Raw genomic sequence first — 24730 nt, 5'->3', positions numbered from 1 at the left:
AAGTGTCGTAAAATTTATGGCATCTTAAAATCAAGGAAACAAGTTCTCATTGATAGTTAAATCAGGCTGCGAGTGATGTAGGTATATACTTCGATAGTGTGTCATCTCCATTTTCGTGGTTCATGGATTTACTTTTAAATTTGCTTTAAACTTTACGTGCATTTATTATTAGCAAAATATAACTGAATTTCATCTGTAATCTGATCTAATAAAATGTGTCTTATAATGGGAAATATAGGTCTTTTGCATGTAGTGTAACAGTTGATAGATTTGATAGATATTTTTATTCTAGCAAAATTATTTCATGTTAGGTATTTTATTTTACCTATAGTTTCATTTTTTTCCCCTCTTAATTTTAACTTCGCAATTTACTATTCCTCCCTCTTTGTTTTTGTTTTTGTTTTTGTTTTTTGAAAATTCAGTTGTGAATTTTCAGTCCATTTCCTATCTAGGGGCCAAAGGCAGGACCCCCTAAGATGGGGCCACTTTAGCATGAAGGTTCTTTTCAGTTACAGAGGTTAGAAAAGAGACCTGCTCCAGGAAGAAAGCTATCACCAAAGATGACTATGTTATACTGCAAACCAGGTATGGTAGACACAGAAAAATCTAACAAGGCCTGTTTGATCAAAGTCCTCTGTGACCCACTGATTCTGAGTGGTCCAACAAACATTTGATTATCAAACTTGAAATCTAAAAATTAATTAATTAATTAACTCTTTTCAGCATCCTGTGAATTGCATTCCTTTGAAGTCCTGGACCATAACCTCTTTCTCCTTAGTTCAGAATGACATAAATACTACATTTTTGCCTGACTGTCTTTGGCATTTCCACGTCTGAGTGGCTTCTCCCATCCATACACTATTAAATTTGATTTTCTTCTGTTCATCTGTCTCATGTCAATCCGATTCTTAATCCAGCTAGAAAGACCTTAAATGGGACAAGAAATTCTTGTTCCCCGACACCTATTCCTGGTGCTCATAATCAAATCCATATTTTTATCCTTTGCTAATAGTAAGTAACAACACCTCCTTTCTGCAGTGTGCTCTGCTTGCCCACTGTACCCTAAAGTAATATCAACTTGACCAAAGTAATATCAACTCTATGAACCTTACTATGTCCCTACTATTAGTTTTTCCTTTCAGTAAATATAAGAATCTTAAGCATCTCTTATTTTACACGTCCGTAATCCTACAGTCATTATCCATTTGAATTCATATATTGTAGAGTTGATCATCCACCATTAGTACACCTCAATCTAACCTTCCTCTGTGTTGAGCCCTGTCTACTAAATCCCATCCTTATTTGATTAAAACACTATCTTGAATGTTTATTTCACACAGAGCACATGGGTGGGTGATCTACTCTGAATCCATGCGTTTCTAAAAATGTTTATCACCCTACTGAGTGAAAGGTTTCTTTAGCTGGTTAGAGAACTATAGGATCAGTTATTTTATCCCAGTGACTTGCACATGCTAGCCCACTGCCACTCAGTTATGTTAGTGAGAATTTGATGCTATTCTAATCATTTTTCCTTTGTTAACTGGCAACTTTCTTTGGTGACTGAGAGCTTATAAGATTTTTCTCCCTATCACGGATTTTATTTTCTCCTTGAATATGTATTACTTTAATGATTAGAAACAAAAATCAATAAAACTAGTTTCTCAAAAACTATTTCATAACCATCACTTAAGTATCAGAAAGACTATAAGAGTGTTATTCATCTTTACTATTAAAGTTAATAGATACAACAGAATGAGAAAAAAAATAGAATCATTGATTCATAAATTGAAATAAATGTATGAGGATTTTTATCCTACCCTCTGCAGCCAATGAGCAAGAGAAGTGGCTTCCAGTGTCTAGAGAAATAAGATGGCTTGTTTTCTTTCTTTGCGTATTCTACTTATACTTGGTTTTGCTCATTTGCTCTAAAAGGTGTGTTTTAATAGTTCTGACAAAGAGAGGAGCAAAAAATGATCATAGCATAGAACGGGAACATTTTCTTAAGTGCTACATTTCCTTCAGAAAATAAATAAATGCAAAAACAGCAACAGAGACCATTCTATCCATGAAGGGGTGTTGTGGGGGGGGGAGTATATCCTTGACAAAATCTGAACCATAATCAAAGGCACACTTTTCCTTTCAAAAAACTTGAGATAATATCTGTTGCTTCAGTTTAAAAAACACATTTTCATTGAAGAAATTCTTTAAAATAATGAATACCCAGTGGGAAAACTTGATTCTTATGTAATCTTATTTTCTTTACCATGATAATTCTAACATTTTGCATTTGATATATATGACTTTTCTTTACTAAATTGGATTTACTAAATCAATGGTCATAGAAACATGAGTTTATACCAAGTGTTCTATAATCAACAATGGAAAAGTGAGAAGTGTATCTTCAGTGCTGGATTTATTTATTTTTTATCTGTCTTCCTAATAATTCTGCAATGTGAGTCTGTGTATATGGAGGGTGGGTCATGTGTGTATCATATTCTGGCCTGCACTTAAAGATTGGGGTGCAGGAGAAATTCCTAGAGGGGAAGAAGAATATAACTCTGTCTTTCTTTTCCTTGTCTTATATAGAGGATGTAATGACATCATTTCGGTGTGGAAACAATAACTCCAGTTCTTTTCTTGGCTGGCTGAACCCATTCTAATTCCATTGTAGTTCTTTTATCTTTCCCTTCTCCTGACCTTTTCTTCCCTTTACCTGTATGTTTACTTTAATATTCCCAAGAAAAGTACAAACCGCAGAAAGTCCATAATTGAGGAGGCTAATAATGATGATTTTTCTAAGTTCATTAGAGCATTGGGGATGAGAAGAGAATTGCCAGTGCTACTGGAAACAAATGAGCCCAGCAGGCTGCCTTGGGGAGAAAAAGAAAAGGAAAAAAATAAAGCTTTGGCATTGCTCCACCTTTGACATAGAGGGCCTGTTTCGCAAGGAATCACATAATAGTTATAGTCATTTTAGTGTTCAAATTTACGGAGCAATACTGGTGATCATGTCCAGAGGGAAAATGTGTGTAAGAGCTATGCTGCTGTTAAGGTTCCGTGGCTTTCAAGTTGTTATAATCCATTTGAGCCCCACCAATATCTCAAGTGCTTGGAAAAGGGAGAATAATATTTTCTCTTTTTTAATTATTTTTCCCTGACTGAGGTCAATAGATTAACCAAAATGGAATACCAACTCAAATTGTGTTCAGCTTCTGGAATGCCAGTGTTTTATAAAACCACAAAAAATTCACAAAATTTTACTTTATTATACAGAAAGTAATATAGTATGATTTGTTGCCCAAAATGTGTCATTACTTGGATAGTCAATATCACCCTTAAATTTAGAGATTTAGATGCCCACTAATTGAACCTTAAGAGACAACTTTATGACAAAGTACACCTTACTCCATAATACAGAGATAGAAGGTAGAACCAGCTAGTCTTAGGTATAAAAAGCACATACAACAGATTTTTCTCTCTAAAATGCATGATTTATCCCATCGGAGATTTAGTTTTGTCATAAGTAAAAGAGAGATAATACTAATCATTGCATTGTTGTAACAATTAAATAAAATGAACCATCTAGCAGAATGCCTGAGAAATGTTTTCTATCTTCTTTCAGCTTATTAGGTATAAATCATACTGATCTAGTTTTTTATATAAGCCCACAATAACAAATTGAGTAGCTAACCACCAACCGCAGGAACAAGTTGCCCAAAAATTTGTTGAGAGAGAATGTTTCTAGCATGTGCATCTGATTATTATTTACACCCCTGCGTGGTTTTCTGGTAAGCTGAACTGAACCACGTGGAACCCCAAAGATTTTTTCTGGCCAACACTGGTATCAAAAATAAGCTAATGGGCTTTCTTGGTCCTTGTTCTCGTCTCTCATATCCTAAGCTCCAGACTGTTGGTAGGAAGAGCCAAACCCAAGTGAAAACACACTCAGTTGGTAGGAAGAGCCAAAATATACTCAGTTGGTAGGAAGAAAAATATACTCAGTTGGTAGGAAGAGCCAAACCCAAGTGAAAACATACAAAGAACAACAACAAAAGGAAAAAAACAAAGAATGTAGTAATGCCACAGCAACGTCCATTAAACTACGGAGATCAAAGCAGATGGTGTCAGGAGAGAAGGTCCACCGAGAGATAAATGCAAAGAAAGACAGCAAGCTGGCTTGCTCCTTGCACTAGAGCTGAATGCCAGGCTCCTGATTCTGACACTTCCTCTGGAAGAGGAGGGAGCCTTGAGTGTTACCTCATAATTAAATCGTGTATGGCTCTATGATTGACTATTCGATTGTTAATACTCCTGTCTTAATGTCCTAAATGCACCTCAATCTTTCCTTGTCCAAAAGCAAACTCCCTCCTTAGCCCCAAAGGGAAGCTCCTCTTCTGCTTTTCCCTGTCCTGGTAAGTGGATCAAGGTATCAGCCAAATTCTTCTAAGCGGGAACCTGGGAGTCATCCCTGCATTCTCCCTCTCCAACTAACTCATATCCAGTTAGTCCCTGATCCCCACTAATATTTTTAAAATTCTTTTCCTCTGAAAAATCCAAACACACAAAATTAAAAAAAAATAATAATAATATAAAGATCCGCAGGTAGCCATTATCCAGCTAATACAATTATCAATTCACGCCGAATCTAGTTTAATCCTAACCACCTTCCTTTCTCTTCTCACATCATTGATTTTTAAGCCCTAAGTGTTTCTGAAATACAGCTCATCCCACTTTTTTCCCTGATTGTGCTTTGGTTAGTTCTTCATGTCTTGCAGCATTCTACTAGGTCTCCCTCTCTCTCTGGCAAATAAATAAATCTTAGCTAATTTTCCTTATATTTCAAAACTATTTTGAAATTCAAATCTAATCAGATTTCTCCACTACTGAAATCTGATAATGGCCTTTCTTTTTTACCCACTGAATATAGTCCCAAATCCTTAGCAAGTGTTTTCTGAGTTTAGACCATGCCCACTTGCACAGATTCTTGCCTCATGCCCAACAATACAGCTCTCCTGTAAATTATGCCGCTCGTTCAGGCCTCCCAGCAGTAGAGGTGAGCTCTCGCCTTTGAAAGGATTATTGGGAACCCCTTTAGTTTGTCTACATTCTTATACTTCAGTGCCTCGCTCCAGCATCCCCTCTTCTTCTTAGCCTTCCCTGCAAATAACCTTCACCCTTCTAACGGAAAACTTGCCCAGGAAGCCATTCTCCTCTCTGAGTTACCTCTCTACTGCTAAATACCCCTTGTGTTCATTACACACACTGCATTCTAATAACTTGGGCTTTTATCCATCTTCTCCAGGAGACTGGATCCTCTTCTGTTACATGCCTTTGTTCTCACAGCGCTCAACTCATGATGTTAGACATGAACCATTAAAAACTTTTGCTGAAGTGTTTTAATGATTTTTGATAAATTAAAAAAAAATTTTGTCTCCAACTTAATGGTGTAGCAATGAATTTTTTGGGTGAGATTCTAATCTAAATATTTATTTTATAATCCCACAAGAAGGTTTAAATGGAAGGTTTAAATATAGCATTACAGAGAGCAGGAAACATAACTGGTAAATTGATGTGAACAATGAAAATGAGAGCACAAAAGGAGCAGGCTTCTATTTTCCTATATTATAGCCATCCAAAGAAACTTTCTCCTTGAAAATTAATTACTGTGAAGCTGGACACTGGAAAGTTTAAAGTTATTTAAATACTTCAAATTTATATATTGCTTCATGAAGATAATTTCTTGCCTATCTCCACTATCTTGGGGGAAGAGAGGAGGTTACTTTCAGATAAGTGCTATTTTATGAAACAAGATTTGACTCGGACCATTAGGGAGTTAGTCCTTATTGTATATCGAGTCCAGAAGATTGGGAGAGAGATAACAAAATACTTTTATTTCCCAATTCTTGATAAGAGAGCTAAGAGGTCAAGTGCTCAAAACCACACGGTAGAGAAAGACACAAAAATCATTGTTAATCTCTTCCTTCTGCCTATTAATAGTGTTACCCAAGACTTAAAAAATATGTTGGAGTCCAATAACTTATTGCCATATTAATTTATTTTTAAAAACGTAATCAGTTGATAATAAAGTGTCTCATTTTCTTGGACTCTGACCAATACCTCAAACCTAGTGAGTCCTTTTTCTCTGTATTTTTGCATATCATTTTTCAGCTGTAGACCACAAGGGATACAATCTTCCTCGTTCTCTATATTACCAATAACTGATCTGAGAGCACAATTTCTTTTAAAGTTAATATAAACTTCTCCCAGTATGCAGTAAAAGGAGTCAAATTTTGAGATAAAAATTGAAACTTTTATTTTAATAAGAACTCAATTATATGCTCCTGTGTTAACTTGCTTTAGAATGTGAACTCTGACAGCAGGGCACATATCCTGACTTTTTGATTAATTTTTACTTATTTCCCAGTGTAGACCATATTCACATTTGGGGACTAGGAAACTCCATAAATATTTGAGTAACTAAATGATTAAATCAAACCCAGGGTTAGGAAATATTTTTCTTTTACTCGATTTAGATGATTGTGTTCAATTTGTGAGCTACTCGCAGTTAATTTTAATAAACTAGTTTTGTGTATGCATACATAAACGTACATGCTCGCTCTGAGTATATATGTACATACTGTCATTAGAGTTGTAGAACTCATCTCTGTACACAGAATAAATTAATAAATACACACACGTTAATGAAGTATTACCTCTTAATAAAGTTTCAACTCCTTAGCACACTAAAGCTATTCAAAATTGATCTTACTTTATTATCAGACTTTCAGTGATTTTCCTCAATTCTTCCAGCCTTCATATGCTTTTGCTGAGGGTTGGCATATGTCTAGCCAATGGCTAAGCATGAACAAAGTGTTTTAAATATACTTTTTGAGGGGCAGCTGGGTGGCTCAATGGGTTAGTCATCTGCTTTCAGCTCAGGTCCCAATCCCAAGGTCCTGGGATTGAGCCCCGCCATCAGGTTCTCTGCTTAGCGGGAAGTCGGCTTTTCCCTCTCCCTCTGCCCTTCCTCCTGCTTGTGCTTGCTCTCTCCCTCTCTCTCTGGCAAATATATAAATCTTTAAATATAAGTAACAAATATGCTTTTTGAAATTTTTGAAACATATAACCCTTTAGGTCAGCTGTGTACTGCCCAGTATCACAAGCAATGCCACCTTCTGTTATCTGACACCTGATGGAGTCTCCCACCTGGCCCATTGGAGCTTTTGAGAGCTTTGTTCTTATATGTCTCCAAGTTGTTGGCTCCTCAGAGGAGTTCAAAACTTGTCTCTTCCTGTTCTGCCCTATTTATCTAAGAATAAATCAGGTTTTATGTTGCAGATTAGAGCTTTCAGTGAACAAGGGATTCAAAATCAAACCCCTCAGAGAGGTGCCTGTTAAGGTAAGGGGAAAAGGCCTGGCACAAAAACACAACAAAAATCTTAGGTGCAAGGCCTGATGTAGCTGTGCTCTTGATACTGGAAAACAAAAATGTTCTTACTTCTCACAGGCTGATTGGTTTTTCTCTTGAACTGATTTTTCCAAGCAACTGAAATGTTAGTGTGCCCATAGTAGACATTTGGGTGTGTGCTCAGAGCAAAAGACACACTGAGTGCTTCTGGCTTGCTTTGTTTTAGGGACAGGCCTTCCTTAGGCCCAGGAAGGGAGTATAGCACAGTCCTACCAGTCTTACCATGAAATAGGTCTGAATTGTAGGACATCCTGCTAGTAGTGAAGATCTTATACTTGTTGAGTTTTGGACCTCACGGTTAACACTCAAGGCCAAGTCTCAAATATTTGAAAGTCTGTTTACAGAGATCTTTGGTAAACTAAATGGTATTTTTCCACATCATAAAATGAAATAACACCATTTTATTGATATTTTGGCTAACTCAAATAACATGGAATTCTTAGGGAAAATATGTTAATGTGATGGTCCTGCATAAAGTCATTATGCCAAAGTAGATATTTTACATCTGAATCATTAAAATGGAAGTGGCTCAGAGGATGAGTGGTTACCTTTGTGTAATGGCATTACAGATGATTTTTATTTTCTTTCTTTACAGCATTCTTCTGAAGAATTATACTGAGCAGCATTAAATTATTGGAATTTTAAATTTGAATTATGGGAAAACTAATTTTAAGATACTATGTTATAGAGTCTTTACGAGTATCTTTATTATCATATATATGTCAGGATAAGTGATTTAAACTAGCTCCCAGACTCCTGAAGTTCCTTTCCACATAGAAAGGGGATAACATTACATGCCAAGTAGCCTTAAGAATTTTAACCAAAGTGTAATAGGACAAGAATCCTAGAAATTTAAATAGCAATAGTAATATTTTTAAAATAATGAGATTAGCAGCTCGTATATAGGGCTTACTACATGCTAGGTACCACTTTAAGAATTATCTGAACATCAATTTCTTTAGTCTTCTTGACAATTATCTGAGGTAGTCACAACGTATTTTCCATTTTCAGTAATCTTTCTATCACGGTGACTAGCACATAATAAACACTCAATAAATGGTAGTTATTACTACTATGAACTCTTATAATGCAGTATTTAAGAAAAATGAGATCACTTTGACATTCAGAATGCTCCAGGCCTGAGTCAGACTTTGCCACTTATTTGTTGAGTGCCTTTGGGCAAGGTAATCCAACTTTCTATATTTCTGTGTTATTTATACAAATAGAAATGATGTCTGTATAGGTAGGTTTATATGAGGATTAAAAATGAGTGTCAGATAATGTATATGAAGTGCTTAGTATGGTGCCTGGTTCATTGGGAGCCTTCAGTGAATGGGAGTCATCATGTCAATCAGACAGCCGCATCTTAAAATGTGCTCCCCTGGAAGCTACAGGGTAGGAAGCTACCTTGCAGTCAGGTGGGAGGTGAAATGACATTAATTACATTATTTCCTTCTCGTGCCATAACATCTTTTAAGAGTTCCATAATATGTAAAATTATGTCCAAACAGAATTATATGAAAATGTAATCCATGAAAACCTCAACTTTTAAGTCTCTTCTGACCTCTTTTCCAGCTCTAGTAAAAAGAATGAGGCCATTATTCACCCTTGCAGTCTTCTTTCACCACATACACACTTCCCTGTCCTCTGCTTACACCCCCCTCCCCATTCTTTTGTCAAGGTGCCTAGATTCTGAAGGGCAAAGGCAGGGCTGTGGTTCTTCTTTTATCCTCCAACAGAGATGCAATGTCAAAATATCAAAACAAATCAAGGGAAATGATTGGCCAATGGAAGAGTAAAAGCTATTAACCCAATGGATATCCCTAATTTAAATGATATTTATTAAAGAAATTACAATAACATCAAAAATATAATGTTATCTTCCCTTTTGTGTTCCAGTCAATTAATTTATGTAAGTTTACTATTAATATTTGGTAATTTTTTTTGGTATTCATATATGTCTGGTTTCATTATTCAAATGTCATTGTATTTATGAAAGAATAAATATGGCAGAGAGTTCTGACTATTCAGAATCTTTTCTTTATTTGTCCTGGCCTACCTCCTTCTTCTTCCTGCCTTAAGACTACCAGCCTTCCTTGCAGTCAGGTGTGGCCATTTAAATGACTTCCAGTGAATAGAATGTGGACCAAAGTAATGGATGACTCTTTTACGCTCTCAACTCCCTACCTGGACCGATACAGAGAAGCCCTATGGGGTGGTGGAGCCATTAGATGGAACAGTTGTGCTTGTGTCCTTGAACCATTGTGAAAGAATGACCAGAACCCTCACCTTGGTCTCTGACTAGAACAGTAAATTATCTTTTTATTGTACTGCGCTGTTACATGTTTGGATACATTGATAGCACTTAGCCTATTATAATTACTATAATAAGTCAAATGATAAAGCATATAAATATTAAAATAAGAGTATGAAATAGAACTATATAGGTTGAATATCTTGAAAGGATAGTATTTGCAAATCTTACCTGACCTGTCCATAGTAGTCATTTTTGAAAAAAAAGAGAGGAATGCACCTCTAGGTGTCTACCATACAATAATGTCTATACATATATCCTTAGTGTTTGAAAATCAGTAAGTGGAAATAAAATTTGAGTTAAAAATAGAATGCAGGGATACCTGAGGGGTTAAGCACCTGACTTAGGGGATCCCTGGGTGGCGCAGCGGTTTGGCGCCTGCCTTTGGCCCAGGGCGCGATCCTGGAGACCCGGGATCGAGTCCCACATCGGGCTCCGGGTGCATGGAGCCTGCTTCTCCCTCTGCCTGTGTCTCTGCCTCTCTCTCTCTCACTGTGTGCCTATCATAAATAAATAAATTTAAAAAAAAAAAAAAAAAAAAAAAAAAAAAAAGCACCTGACTTAGGCTCAGGTCATGATCTCAAGATCCTAGGATCAAGCCCTGCTTGTGGGGAGCCTGGTTGTCCCTGTCCCTCAGCCCCTCCCCCTGCTAGTGCTCTCTCTGCCACGCTCTCAAATAAATAAATAAAATCTTAAAAAAAAATAGAATGCAAATATAAAGTTTCCACTTTCCTTCTGAAATCACTACCTCAGTGTCTTTCGATCTCTCAAAATAGACCATAATTCATTTGATAACTCCTTATTATACATTTTTGGCACTTTAAAATAATTCTCACAGAAGCAGCAGGATGCAACAGTTAAAAAAAAAAAAAAAGGCTTTGGAACCAAACTACCTGGCTCTTCAACTAAATAGCTGTGTGATGTTGGCAAGTTACTTTTTCTCTCTATTCCTTATTTTCTTCAGCAATTAGAGGGGGTCACAATGGTACCTACTTCCTAGAGCTTAGGTAAGGATTCAGTGATTTCATATTTATAAAGCATTTGGAAAAATCCCCAACGCTCAGTTATCACTACATATCTGCAATAGCTTGTGTACAAATTAAATGTTACACAGCTTATTCTGAAAGAGAAATTAAATTTGGTTTGATAATAATGGAGGATAAAAATTAAGAATATTTATCAAACTTGTTTTTGCAATGATTCCCCTGTGATTTCTCTCTGTACTCCTCATTTGCTCCCCTCTACCTTCAGAAATATTTCAGTTGCCTTATGCTTCATCTTTGCCCAACATTCTGTCTTCCTTTTAGGGACCTGTCTGCTCCCTAACCAATACTTAGCCTACCCTGGATTGGCCAGTTGGGGTCTGTTTCAGACGGCTGCCTTGACAGACTAGCACAAACTAGGAGGCTCCAAACAACACAAACACAGCCTCTCCAGCTCTGGGGGCTAGAAGTCTGAAATCAAGTCTGTTGGAAGGGGCATGTTCCCTCCAAAGATTCTAGGGAACCCCAGAGTTTCTAGCTTCTAGTGGTTGCCCACTGTTCTATTCTTGACATCCCGTGACTTGCAGCTGCATCTCTTTAAGCTCTTCCTTTGTCCCCACATAGCCTTTTCTTCTGTGTCTTCATGTCCAAATTTCCCATATATTTATTATAAGGATACCAGTCACTGGATTAGGGCCCACCTAATTCAGTGTGACATCATCTTAGCTTAATTACATCTGCAAAGGTCCCATTTCTAAAGCCATGCTCACAAGACACAAGGTTAGGACTTGAACATCTTTTTGTGAGACATAATTCGACCCAAAAGACTTAATGTCACCTGAAAATATTCTCTTTCTCCTCCAGCCCATTATGGTCACTTCTGAAAGGCACTTATCTTCTGTTTTATTGACTTGATAGGTAATATAAATTTGCTTTCTAATTTTCACAAAGGCTTATGAATCTACATATTTTCTGATAAACTATATTACAAGACTATAAGGTAAGGACCATGGACCATGATATAATTTTTTTATTTGTGTACTCTTCATAGGATGATAAAATGTACATGGTATTTAATGAATAAATGCATTAATAAGTAAAGAGATGTAGACCGATAATGTAAAATCCTTCTAGGGAATAAGAAAAAAAATAAATGGTACATGATTAGAGCATATCAATTTGTAATCTCTGATTTTTTTTAACTTACAGTATGCTTTTGACTAATTAAGAAAGGGTTATAAATTTACAAATGAGTATATATATGCATTGACATTATTATAATTAAATTACATATACAACTTGGAACATGTTCCAATACAGTTTCAATAATTATGTTCAGTGTTTCAGAAGTAAGAGATTCTATTTTGCTTTGCAACTACAAAAAAAGTGTCACATTATAATAAAATTAAGACAGCTGTGGAATGTACAATTGTGCTGTTAACTCTTCCTAAAAATTGACTTTGCCTTGATTTAAACTGTTTAACAGTCACAGTCCCCAAACATTGGTGGAAAATATTGAATTTCAATCATATAAAAATAGTGTTTTAAATGGACATGTCCACAGATGACAATGAGTGTGGAAATTTGACCCAGCCCTGTGGTGAAAATGCCAACTGCACTAACACGGAGGGAAGTTACTACTGTATGTGTGCACCTGGCTTCAGATCCAGCAGTCACCAGGACAGGTTCATCACTAATGATGGAACCATCTGCATAGGTAAGTTTGGCTGCCTAACTTAGATTTATATAATCCTACAAATTCTAACAGGACTATTCCTAGTCATTCACTTCACATCAGATACAGCAACAGCCTTCTCATCAGTTACCCATATCTGCCGAGATATAAACTACAGCTGAATTATCTGATATATACTTGCAAATGGAGCCTCCATATTATTTATTTGTTTATTCAAGCCTATGGGATGAGGATTATATTACAGCTCCTATGTATTCATAGAAACATGAAACATTGGAATTATTCTTCTATCTGTGACCATGGCCACGGCATTCATAGGTTACGTCCTCCCATGAGGACAAATATCTTTATAAGGAGCAACTGTTATCACAAATTTACTTTCAGCCATCCCTTACATCACAACTAACCTGGTAGAATGAATCCGAGGTGGTTTCCCAGTTGATAAAGCAATCCAAACATGATTCTTCACATTCCATTTTATCCTCCCATTCATTATCGCAGCCCTGGCTATAGTACATCTATTATTCTTACACGAATCAGGATCCTTCAGGGATTTCATCTGATTCAGACAAAATTCCATTTCACAATTAAAGATATCCTAGGAGCCTTATTCCTCATTCTAACATTAATATCACTAGTCCTATTTATACCTGACCTACTGGGAGAATCAGATAACTACATCCCTGCAAACCCAGTTAACCCCCCACCACACATAAAACCTGAGTGATATTTCCTATTTGCCTACGCTATCCTATGATCCATCCTTAAGAAACTAGGAGGAGTACTTGCTCTAGTATCCTCCATTTTAACCCTAGCAATTATCCCCTTACTCCACACATCTGAACAGTGTGGAGTAATATTTCGACTACTCAGTCAATGTCTATTCTGACTATTAACACCAGATTTACTCACACTAACATGAATCGGAGAACAACCAGTAGAACACCCCTTTATTATTATCGGTCAAATAGCATCAATCCTGTACTTCACAATCCTAATTCTAATACCAATCATTAGTATTATTGAAAATAACCTTATTAAATGAAGAGTGTTCATTGTATAATTATTATTTTGGTTTCGTAAACCAAAGATAGAGAATAATCACTCTCCCTAAGACTCAAAGAAGAAGCATCAGCTCCACCATCAGCACCCAAAGCTGAAATTCTTTTTTAAACTATTCCCTGATAGACAAATCCCACCCAACAACTTTCCCAATTCGTATATTGCTACAATTCTACTGTGCCATGTATGTCTAAAATATTTAACTGTAACTACCTATTCAACCAATACAGAATTTTTTTTCAATTTTTGTCATGCATTAATGGTTTGCCCCATGCATATAAGCATGTACATGCTATTATTAATATTACATAAGGACATACATTCAAACACTTATCCATTCCAAAATAAAATGAATCATGCTCCTCACCCAGTCCAGAAGGGCTTAATCAATAAGCCTCAAGAAACCATCAATCCTTGCACAAAGTATCCCTCTTCTCACTCCAGGCCCATACTACATGGGGGTTTCTAGCCTGAAACTATACCTGGCATATGGTTCTTACTTCAGGACCATATAATTCTTTACTCCTATCCTTCAACCCTCTCAAATGGAACATCTCGATGTCCAATCAGCCCATGATCATACATAACTGTGGTGTCATGCATTTGGTATCTTTTAAGTTTTAGTGGGGGGGACAGATATCACTCAGCTATGACCATAAAGGTCTCGACGCAGTCAAATAACTTGTAGCTGGACTTAATTAATATCATATACCAGCATCACATAACCATAAAGTATAATTCAGTCAATGGTTACAGGACATACAAATTTATACACACGTACACATACACATACACGTACACAGCCCTTGCAGTGACTATTCTAGGTTTCATTCTGCCACTAGAATTAAACCTCACAATACAGGCCTCAAGTTCAACTATCCATCAAACTTCTTTAAATTCTCCAACCTACTAGGTTACTACCCTACCATTATACACCACCTCACACCAACAATAAATCTATTAATAAGCCAAAAATCAGCATCAATACTTCCTAGACATAATCTGACTAGAAAATGTATTACCCAAATCAATCTCCCATTTTCAAATAGAATCTTCTAATCTAATATAATCTTCTAATCTCAAACAAAAAGGTCTAGTTAAATTGTATTTTCTCTATTTTATAATTACCATAGCCCTTAGCCTACTAATACTTAATTACCACGAGTAACCTCCATAATTACCAAGACACCGGTTAGTAATGATCAACCAGTAACAATCACTAACCAAGTCCCATAACTATACAATGCCAAAATTCCCATAGCCTCTTCACTGAAAAACCCCAAATATCCATATCATAAATTAATTAATCACCTATTCCATTAAATTTAAGCACCACTTCAACCTCAGCATCCTTTAAAACATAACAAGCAGCCAACAATTCAGATAATAAACCAGTAATAAATGCAGCCAACACATCTTTATTAGAAACTCAAACCTCAAGATACTGTTCAGCCACCATAGCAGTAATATAACCAAAAACTACAAGCATTCCCCCTAAATAAATTTTAAAAACTATCAACCCCAAAAGGACCCTCCAAAATTTAACACAATAGCACAACCAATATCACCACTAATAATTAGCACAAGCCCACCATAAATAGGAGAAAGTTTTGTAGCAAAACCCACAAATTCATTACAAAGACAATCCTTAAAATAAAAACAATGTATGTTATCATTATTCCTACATGGAATCTAACCATGACTATCTCTTACTGCTTATTACTGCCAGAGATTAAAGCCTATGTGAACCAAATTCTACCTGTCGTTGAGTGTACCCTACTTGTGCAGTATTTTTAGAAACTTCATTCATGCCTTTAGTTCTCTAACGCTGTAAAATCAGTTACTATGGAATATTTATCTAAGGGCACAAGGAAAATATTTGGGGGGAGAAAATCAAGCAGTTCACAAGAAAAAATCATCAAAGTTATGAGATGGCATATGCATGGCAACCAACAACAGAATAAATATTTACACTTTAATTTGTTGACTCAAGAAAATTATCATTTGCATGACAAGATACTGATACTGCTGCTTTCATAAATATGCACTCCAAGATGGGCTCCACATTTTCTCAGAAAATGTTCAGAAAGGCATTTGTTATAAAAGAATTGTTCTAGTGCATTTAGTATTGTCTGCTGAAGGTAGTGACACTTAAGATCTGCATTAAGTTTTTCTGAACATTAGAGTACTATTTAGAAAATCATTTCCAGTTCACTAAAATGTCCTCTGAAATGATAATAATTTTAATTAAATCCCTATGTGAAATATTATTCTGAATTGGAAGAGAGTATCTAGAAGTTTTTAAATGTCCTTCTGTTGTAATTTGGTCATGCATTTGATATACCAGACTATAGAATTCAGATTACAGTCTGAGAAAAAAAAGACTTCTTAGGAAATTCAAAAAGATGAACTATTTTCAGAGGCAAATTCTCTGAGGCCAAAGGCTTAAGCTTCGAAAGTAAGTTATACATCATCTTAATCATGGTTTATACAAAAGTGTCCAACTTACCCACAACTAGCTTAATTAATTATGGCCGATACTAATCAGCAAAATTAATACATAAACTGAGGCCTGAGAGTGAAGCCATATGACCAGAAGAAAATGCTAGACTAGAACTCAAGACTTTATATGCAACATGGACAAGGGTAATGTGCTGCTTCTACTTTACATAGTTAGATAAAAGAGAGATATCCAAGTTAATCTAGATCACACTGAAGCCTTTGATTAGTTCCCTACTGAGATTCTCATCAGTAAGCTGAGGAGAAGTCTAATAATGTTATTATTAATACATGATAAGTTAGGAGACAGTGTTCAAAGAAACTTTATCAGTGAAATGTCTGTATCAAAGAACTTACCTTGTCTCACGTGCCTATGGTTCATAACAGTTACTCTGCTATATAAACAAAAAATTAATTTATTCTCCTCATTAGATAGCAAGGGATGTGCAGGCTACTCCAGAGTCACATGTTTAGGATAAAGGGAGGAGGATTAGAATCACGGCCTTGTATCTGGAAGGCCAAGGGAAGGCGGAAGTGGGTGGCCATCTAAATCTTACGCATTGTTTTGAATCATGCAAGTGCAATGGATCATGTTTTTGCAAGGGCATAAACAATTTAAAATATGAGAAAATAGGACTATTTTTGCTGAACAATAATTTTATCTTTAGTGTTTGCAACAAAAAAAAAATTTTATTGGAACATAGCTTTACTGTATATTCAAGAAATAATCTACAAAGCTCTGCCCAGAAAACTTGGAGTACCTCACTATCTGTTCTCAAGCTCATTCTCTTGTTGCTGGTCTTCTTAGAATGTTACGCATTTGTCTATTTTACCGGTAGTAGTTAAGTTCTAATTATAGAGCTCTGTAAACTTTATTGGAAATGTTGCAGTTAGTGAAGAAATAGAACTTACAACAGCTTAATTACTGGAAATTAATACAATTTTAACTATGCTCTCCATCCTTCTTGTCTCTGGAAGACATCTGTCTTTTCATCTGATCATATTTACTTTTAGTATGCCTCAATTCACAAAAGGCTATGCTTCTCTGTTTGTGTTCCCTACAAGTTGAGAATTCCTGTATTAGAAAAAAATTGAATCACAGACACAGAGAAAATACACACACACACACACACAAGATGATTGAATGCCAACGTTTTATGGAGGTATAACATATTTGTAATTTCAGACTCTTTCTCCCAATACTCATTAATTATTGAGATATTGTGGAATGACCCTAAATTTTGGCTAACTCCCTTTTTAGCTATTTTACGTAATCAGTAAACATAAGAACTATATTAAAACCCAGCACCCAATATTGAGTCCTTCAGCTTCTACCTGTTTTGTTTGATGGATTATTCACTGAAGAACTCATTCTCTGGAAAATTGTTATTTCTCACCAATTTTGTTGTCCTTAAGGATTAAGCTTTTTTTGAGAAGCAGAACAGCTATATCTTTTTTTCCCTTCTCTAGTCCTATAGTAATTTTCATTGTGCACTATGGTAGTCTTCAGGGATTTTGAACAGAGAACTATAATTCTGTTTCCTTTTATGATAGTTTATCACCTTGTAATGTATCACCTCTGACTTGAAAGTTTAGCTTATCCTTAAATTTGACATGTCTGGTAATTAGTCATTAAGAACCTCTATAAATAGATAATGAAAAACTCCAGTTCAGGGCAAGAAATGACGCAAGCAAAATTCTTTACCTTTAGTCTATATTCAAATACTACTGTCCACAGATAAGGAAATTTTGTTGTTGAAGGCTTTGAGGGAAATTTAGCATCCTGCACATTTGTTTTCTCTTGGAATTACAGTAAAACAGAATTTCAGATCCCTAACGCCCAAGACACCTGGTTCCAGACTCGCATTTCACAAATGGGAAAACCAAAGCATCCAATAAGAAAGTGAATTCTCCCAAGGCCATATGAGTGCAACTCAAGAACTCCTTCACATTTATCATGTGTTTACTGCTTCTAATTTTGTATGTCCTATTGCCTTGGGTATGCTGATAATTTCAATTTTTTTTTCTGGCTTTGAATAATATTAACATTCAATTTTGTCTTTGCAAATTACTTTCAGTAATTGAACGTGTTATCTTTTTTTCGCAGTCTGTGAGTTAAACATTAGACAATTCAGTTATTGATGAAAATGATAAAAATCAAAACAATCATAGGATCATGTTTTGAAAGAAGATTATGATAAAATACTGCTGGCTTGACTCATTGTAGACATGAAAAACAAGCACAGCCTTACTAATGAAAAAGTAGCAAGTGAATTTTTTGATGTGCAAAACAAGCAAATGATTATTATGATGTGCTCACATTTGGCAAAATCAAGTTATTAGCATTAAGCCGAGTGTTAGGTTGGTGGCAGAAAAAGTGGCTCAGTTATTAAATATGGTATGTCAATTCTAGCCTGACTGAAATAATTACATAATAGCAATTTAACTTTTATTAAGATGAGGGGGGGATCTTTTCCTCTTTTACATCTCTGGGGAGTACTAAGACATGGCAATCTAATGAGACACTCATTATCAATCTGTTTTCTCCAACCCTACATATTCACAGTGCTCCTGCTATTAAGAAAACACACAATGTAAATAGAATCACTGGATCTGTTAGATCTTGGGCACGACTTCAAAACACCTTCACATACATTTCCTCATTATTACAAAAAAGAACTCTCTTGAGGTAAAAGGTATTTTTTATAGCTTTACCTGAAGTCACAAGGCTAATGAGTATGAAAGCTAGGATTTGAATTAAAATCTTCAACAGGGCCTTTACTTATAATAGGAAGGATACATCATGTTTTTATTAGATCTCAGCTAAAGAGACCCTGCAAGAGAAGTGGGTGTGGATCTTGCTGCCAAATAGCAGTCATCTTCATTTTGGTAAACCACCCACATCCCACTTGGGCATGGCATACTCTTTCAATATTTTATTATTCTCTCTATATTATTAGGTAGCAAGGGGCAGAGAGTGATAACAACAGTAGAGGCTTTTTGACTACTCTGGCACTCTGTGATAGTTAGACACTCCATTAGCAGGTTAGATTCAATAAACTGTGCTACTGAGGCACAGAGTGAGAAGGATATCAAATTCAGCAAACCTCACTTCCACATTTGGGTAAAAAATTATAAAATCAAAAAAGTATAAGCAAGACAAGTCCAAAACAATTTGGAAACCATTTCGTTGATGGGATGCATGATTAAGATTTGAAAACCACTACTTTGGTAGATAGTTAATATTCTTGTATAACATTTGGAGTCAGGATATAAAAATTTGCATAATCCCAATCTTGAATGCTGGTCTCCCAGGAGACTACCTCCTTGTTTTTTCTTACAAATTACCAGATCACCATTTTGTCACTTGGTGAATTTAGAGTTGAAAAACCCTACTCAGTCCAAGGCTGACAACCTGGGATTATAACTAGCTAAGTGAGTGGTGGTAGGAAGGTCTAAACTAGAGCAGAAACCCAACAAACCCACCACAGATGTGGAGGATGCACAGGGAAAACTGAAACATAGTCAGTTATAAGCACCAAGATTATATACCCCTGTGTCCAAATTACGAGAAAGAGAATGGAAATTGAGTTTCCCAAGATTTGTTGCTTAGAGATGAGTTTGGGACAAAGTTCCCAAGAAAATTTACAGCTTTAAATAATTTTATTTATTTTTTGAGGATTTTATTTATTTATTCATGAGAGACACAGAGAGAGAGAGGCAGAGACACAGGCAGAGGGAGAAGCAGGCTCCCTGCAGGGAGCCCAGTTGGGGACTTGATCCCAAGACCCCAGGATCATGCCCTGAACCGAAGGTAGATGCTCAACCACTGAGCCACCCAGGTGCCCCTAAATAATTTTAATTTTGAGAGAAATCAACACCTAATTTCTTATTAGCCATAAAAGACATCTGAAAATATGAAATGACATTCAGAAAACATAAGTTTTTTATTCACGAAATAAATTATTCTATTTGATATCACATGAGTCTCTTCACATCTTCATTGGGATTTTATCCCCATTTGGGTGTATAATACATGGTACTTCTTTGGTTCTGCTCCAGAGAGGACTAGTCTTTTGTTTTCTTACATAATTTTTAATCACTTCATGGATTTCATGAAAGATAATAGCCTGAGTCTGCACTTCCACTTGGCTTCTTTTTTTTTTAACCTAACCAGAAATGCTTTCCTTGATGATTCACTGTGTCTTAAGAGTCAACCTGCTGTTGCTCATCCCCCTTACTTTATTTTCTGTGTGTGTGTGTGTGTGTCTGTGTGTGTGGTGGCAGTCTCTAAACACACATTTATAGAAATGAGAGGAAGAGGATGAGGGTGCTAGGATAGTGTTCCTGTTTCTTTAAAAGTAGTGTTCTTGGATTTCTGGGGAGTACAGATTATGAATATATAAGCTTAGCTGAAGGACAAGGAGTTTTCTACTCTTTTTTCAGGCTATGAATTGTTTTCTTAAATCTAGTACCATTGCCTTTCTAGCTAATGGAAATTTCTTCAAGAACTACCAAGAGGCTTAGTCAGTTCCAGTTTTTAGTAGTTTGAGTTTTATTATCATTCTGTGCCTTCGTTGAATTTTTGAAGTGAGAAATTAGGATCAATTACTTTTAAAATAACTGGCTAGACGTCTTAAGTTGGACTTTGATTACTCCACCTTTTCTATGGCAAACACTATTGTGGCACTCTATTAGTTTTTTAAAAAAATCAAATTTTATACTTAACATTACAGGTTTATTCATTAATATAACACAGAGTATCTCTAAGATGTCAGAGCCAGGCTGGGAACATAAAAATCTTTGCATTAGTTGAGGGTAATGATCTGGACTCTTCCGTTCCTTGGAATCATTCCCTATTGGAACACTGCCTACCGGCAGAGTATTTATACTATATTTATAACTTTAAGACATATTTCACTGCAGTATGTAAAATTTTAAATTAAGAATATAAATTATGTGAGCTTAAAACCTAACACTTTTATTGTGACTTTGATATATAGCTACTAAAAATCTAAGACTTAATTCTATACAATTTGCTACTTTATCTATGATGACTTTGCATTCAGAATCATGGTAAAATATAACCTAGATAAAAGTAATAAGTTGTGGTAAAATTTTAAGGGAGTTGAATCACACATTCTGCTAATTTTTAGGCTAACTTACATGCAAAAATGATGCTTTGTAAAGAACGTGGGCAACACTTTTTATACTCCAGATTAAACTGGGTTGTTACAATTGATTTAGTTTCATAGTAAAAAACAGAATTTTAGATGTATTTTAAAAATTGAGCCTTTATTAAATTAGGACTAAATGTTAAATTGCCAATTATGGAAATTATCCTAATGACTTTATGGATGAGTCATTCTACTCAGAAGATTAATTCAAAAGTTTGGTCCATAAATGACATTTTTTAGCACACTTTCCGAATGGATTGGCCAAATCAGGGTTTGGAGAAATATATGCAGCTAAGTTTTTTTCTGTCATTTTCCAAATTATGGGATTTTCCTTGTTCTTGTAATATTTGATATGAAATCACTAACCATACATCATACTGTATCAGCAAGGTAGCAGTTGTATAAATAATAAATAAAAAATTAAAATTTTCAAATATTTCCAGATATAGATGAGTGCAGCGAATCCGCTGCCTGTGGTGACCATGCAGTGTGTGAAAATGTGGATGGTGGGTATAATTGCTCCTGCAAGGAAGGTTATAAGACATCCACGGGAAAATCACAGTTCATACCTAATGATGGCACTTACTGCCAAGGTAAGTTACATGATTAAATTTTATGTATAATTGAAGAACTATATAAAATATAATACTACACTGCAGTCAAGTATACAAAGGACTACATCTTCTGAAAAATGTGCCAGTATTCTTTTATTGTCTATAAAATGATTTAAGGAAAGTTACTGTTTTATTTAATGGAAGAGTTTGACCATATGTTTTATGTAGTTAACATACTTTATTCCTTGGAGTAACTACGGTCTTCCTTTTTCCATAAAATATTGTGTATTTTAATGAATAAAAATAAATAACAAATAAAAATAAATAAGGAAAAATAAATGAATAAAATGAAAATAAATAAATAAATGTTAACAAATAAAAAATAAAATAAAACTCAAATGTTAAAAATATGTTTTTAATATTTAAATAAGGGAGTAAAATTATTGGAATCAATATAATCATCTTAGGAAAAAATATTTTTAAAAACTTACTATATAATCTATTTTCTTTTTCAACAGAAAATGTGAGTGCAGACTGCCATCTGGATAATGCCTGTATTGCTGCAAATATTGATAGAACGCTAACAAAAGTAAGTTAGATTAAGAATTTATTGGGGGCTCCTGGGTGGCTCAGTGATTGAGCATCTGCCTTCAGCTTAGGTTGTGATTCCAGGGTCTGGGATCAAGTCCCACACTGAGCTCCTGGCAGGGAGCCTGATTCTCCCTCTGCCTATGTTTCTGCCTCTCCCTCTGTGTCTCTCATGAATAAATAAATAAAATCTTTTTAAAAAAAGAATTTATTATATTTTGACATATTGGTTTCCATTAAAATCCTTCCTAGGTCACATTTTAAGTAGAATTACAACCAGCTGATCCTCATGTACAATTAAAACATATAGAGATTTAAGTAGTTTGTTTGAGTCACAAAAATGATTAATTTGAAAATCCCCAAAGTGTTGAAGAAGACTGAGATATTTAACATATATTACTTTTTCACTATTTAGTATACTGGAAATTTTGTTTTCAACATATAATGAAAATTAATGAATAAAATAGTAAAAACACACTTTGACCCCAGGCCCATTCCCACATTCTAAGAAAACATAATGAATGCAACTAGATTTTGTACTTCAAAGGAAATATTTTAAAGAATAAATAAAGTAGGATGTTCATAAAATTATCATCATGTGATTGGAAATGTGACCCTCAACATGACTAACAGTCAGCTAAAAGCAAATTACCAATATGTCACATTGTAAAGAATTTTCTCTGGTTGAGTAAATTCTAATTCAAAAAAAGTTATAGTATCTTATAACTCTTAAAAGCTAATTTTTAAAAGTTATTAATGCAAACGTGTTGTTTCTTTTCTAAAGTAACTTCTATGCTTTTTATTTGCTAAGCTTTTGTAAATAATTCCAAGTTTCAGTGCTACATGACATGGTTTAGGTATAATCTGATAATTTATTAATACATAGCACACGAAACCAAGCTTAGAATAAATTTAGCATACAACCTTTATTCCTGAAAAGATCCAGTAGTACTCTAAATTGGTTTCTTTTTTTCTGGGCTCATTTGTGTACAGATGAGACACATAAAAGAACCTGTGGCTTTGCTACAAGAAGTCTATAGAAATTCCGTGAAAGATCTTTCGCCGGTGGATATAATTACATACATAGAAATATTAGCTGAGTCATCCCCATTACTGGGTGACATGAATAGCACTAATTTAGCCAAGGACATCCTTTCTAATTCAACTCTTACTGTAAGTATGTTGAGCTAATTTAACTCAATATAACAGAGCTTTAAACTTTTCCTTACATCTGTGATTCATGGAAGTTTCCAATGTTTTTAAAAGACACGCTATTTTTTTTCAACAGGAATTTATAAAAACTGTGAATAATTTTGTCCAAAAGGACACATTTATAGCTTGGGACAAATTATCTATGAATCATAGAAGAACTCATCTCACAAAACTGATGCATGCTGCTGAACACACTACCTTAAGAATATCTCAGAACTTCCAAAAGAACACTCAGTTCGATACCAATTCAAGTGATATAGGTAAGAAGCCAAGGTCAATTTCAAAACAATACCATTTGCCAAAGAAGCCATTCTCAAAATAGAAAGTGCTTGAAATGCTGCTAATTCAATCATCAGCTGTTTCCTCAATGCAGAAATGAATGGCAATGCACATTACAAGAGTAATATGAATGAAAGATGAGTAAAAACGTTGAAACATAAGCATTGCCTCTTTCCTACCATCTTCACCTTGTATTCCTGAACCATCTAGCATTTAAATGCTTCAGGGTACATCACTCCTTTGTCATGAATTAGTCATCTCATGACTTGTTAGCATCTACCTTGACCAAAGATGTTCTAGACAGATTTTCTGGTATGAAGCAATCAACATGGCAAACTAGGATGTTTCCTGCTTCGTGCAATCTCATATTTAGAATATATAGAATCTTGAATCAAATTGAAAATGCCTATAAAGTTGCTCTGAGGAAGCAAAGTACATTGTTTGATGATCATTGCCTACATCTTAAATGCTTTATTGTGTGGGTGGCATCTTGCTATGCAGCAGTAAGTATGCATGAATCTCTGTCTTGTGTCATGATTTACCACTTACGCAAAATTAAAGTAGCAAGCATTATGACTAATATATAGAATACCTGCATTTCTGTGATATTCTTGAGTAAAAAAGGTGAACTACCCCAGGTAAGGAAATTATCACTCGAGAATTTAATTCAATCACTCTCCATATAGTAAATTTTATTATAGTTACCATCCTCTAAGATATTGTGGTTGCTTTTCTTTGATTTAGTAGTTATAATTTATAGCTCCCTCGTGCACATATGTGTTTTGTCCTTTATATAATCCAATGATTAAATTAAATCCCAAGTGTTATAGTCAAATCAAAAAAGTTCAACCTCGAATCAGATTTTCGAGATACAATGTTTAAGCATGTTCAGAATATG

The 24730-nt window shown here is 35.1% G+C and overlaps 1 protein-coding gene across 1 annotated transcript in view; it reads left to right on the top strand.

Moving 5' to 3' along the window:
* The window catches only part of ADGRL4 (adhesion G protein-coupled receptor L4), a 109929-nt gene that overhangs the window by 46316 nt on the left and 38883 nt on the right, over positions 1–24730 (top strand). Inside the window, exons 3-7 of the mRNA XM_077905156.1 lie at positions 12330–12482; positions 21643–21792; positions 22272–22342; positions 23335–23514; positions 23630–23813. Of these exons, the coding sequence (XP_077761282.1) occupies positions 12330–12482; positions 21643–21792; positions 22272–22342; positions 23335–23514; positions 23630–23813 (738 nt within the window). The remainder of the gene's footprint in view (positions 1–12329; positions 12483–21642; positions 21793–22271; positions 22343–23334; positions 23515–23629; positions 23814–24730) is intronic.

The sequence above is a fragment of the Canis aureus genome, chromosome 8 (assembly GCF_053574225.1).
Source record: "Canis aureus isolate CA01 chromosome 8, VMU_Caureus_v.1.0, whole genome shotgun sequence".
Lineage (NCBI taxonomy): Eukaryota > Metazoa > Chordata > Mammalia > Carnivora > Canidae > Canis > Canis aureus.
Note: the sequence above shows the minus strand (reverse complement) of the source record. Positions and strands in the feature narration are given on the sequence as shown.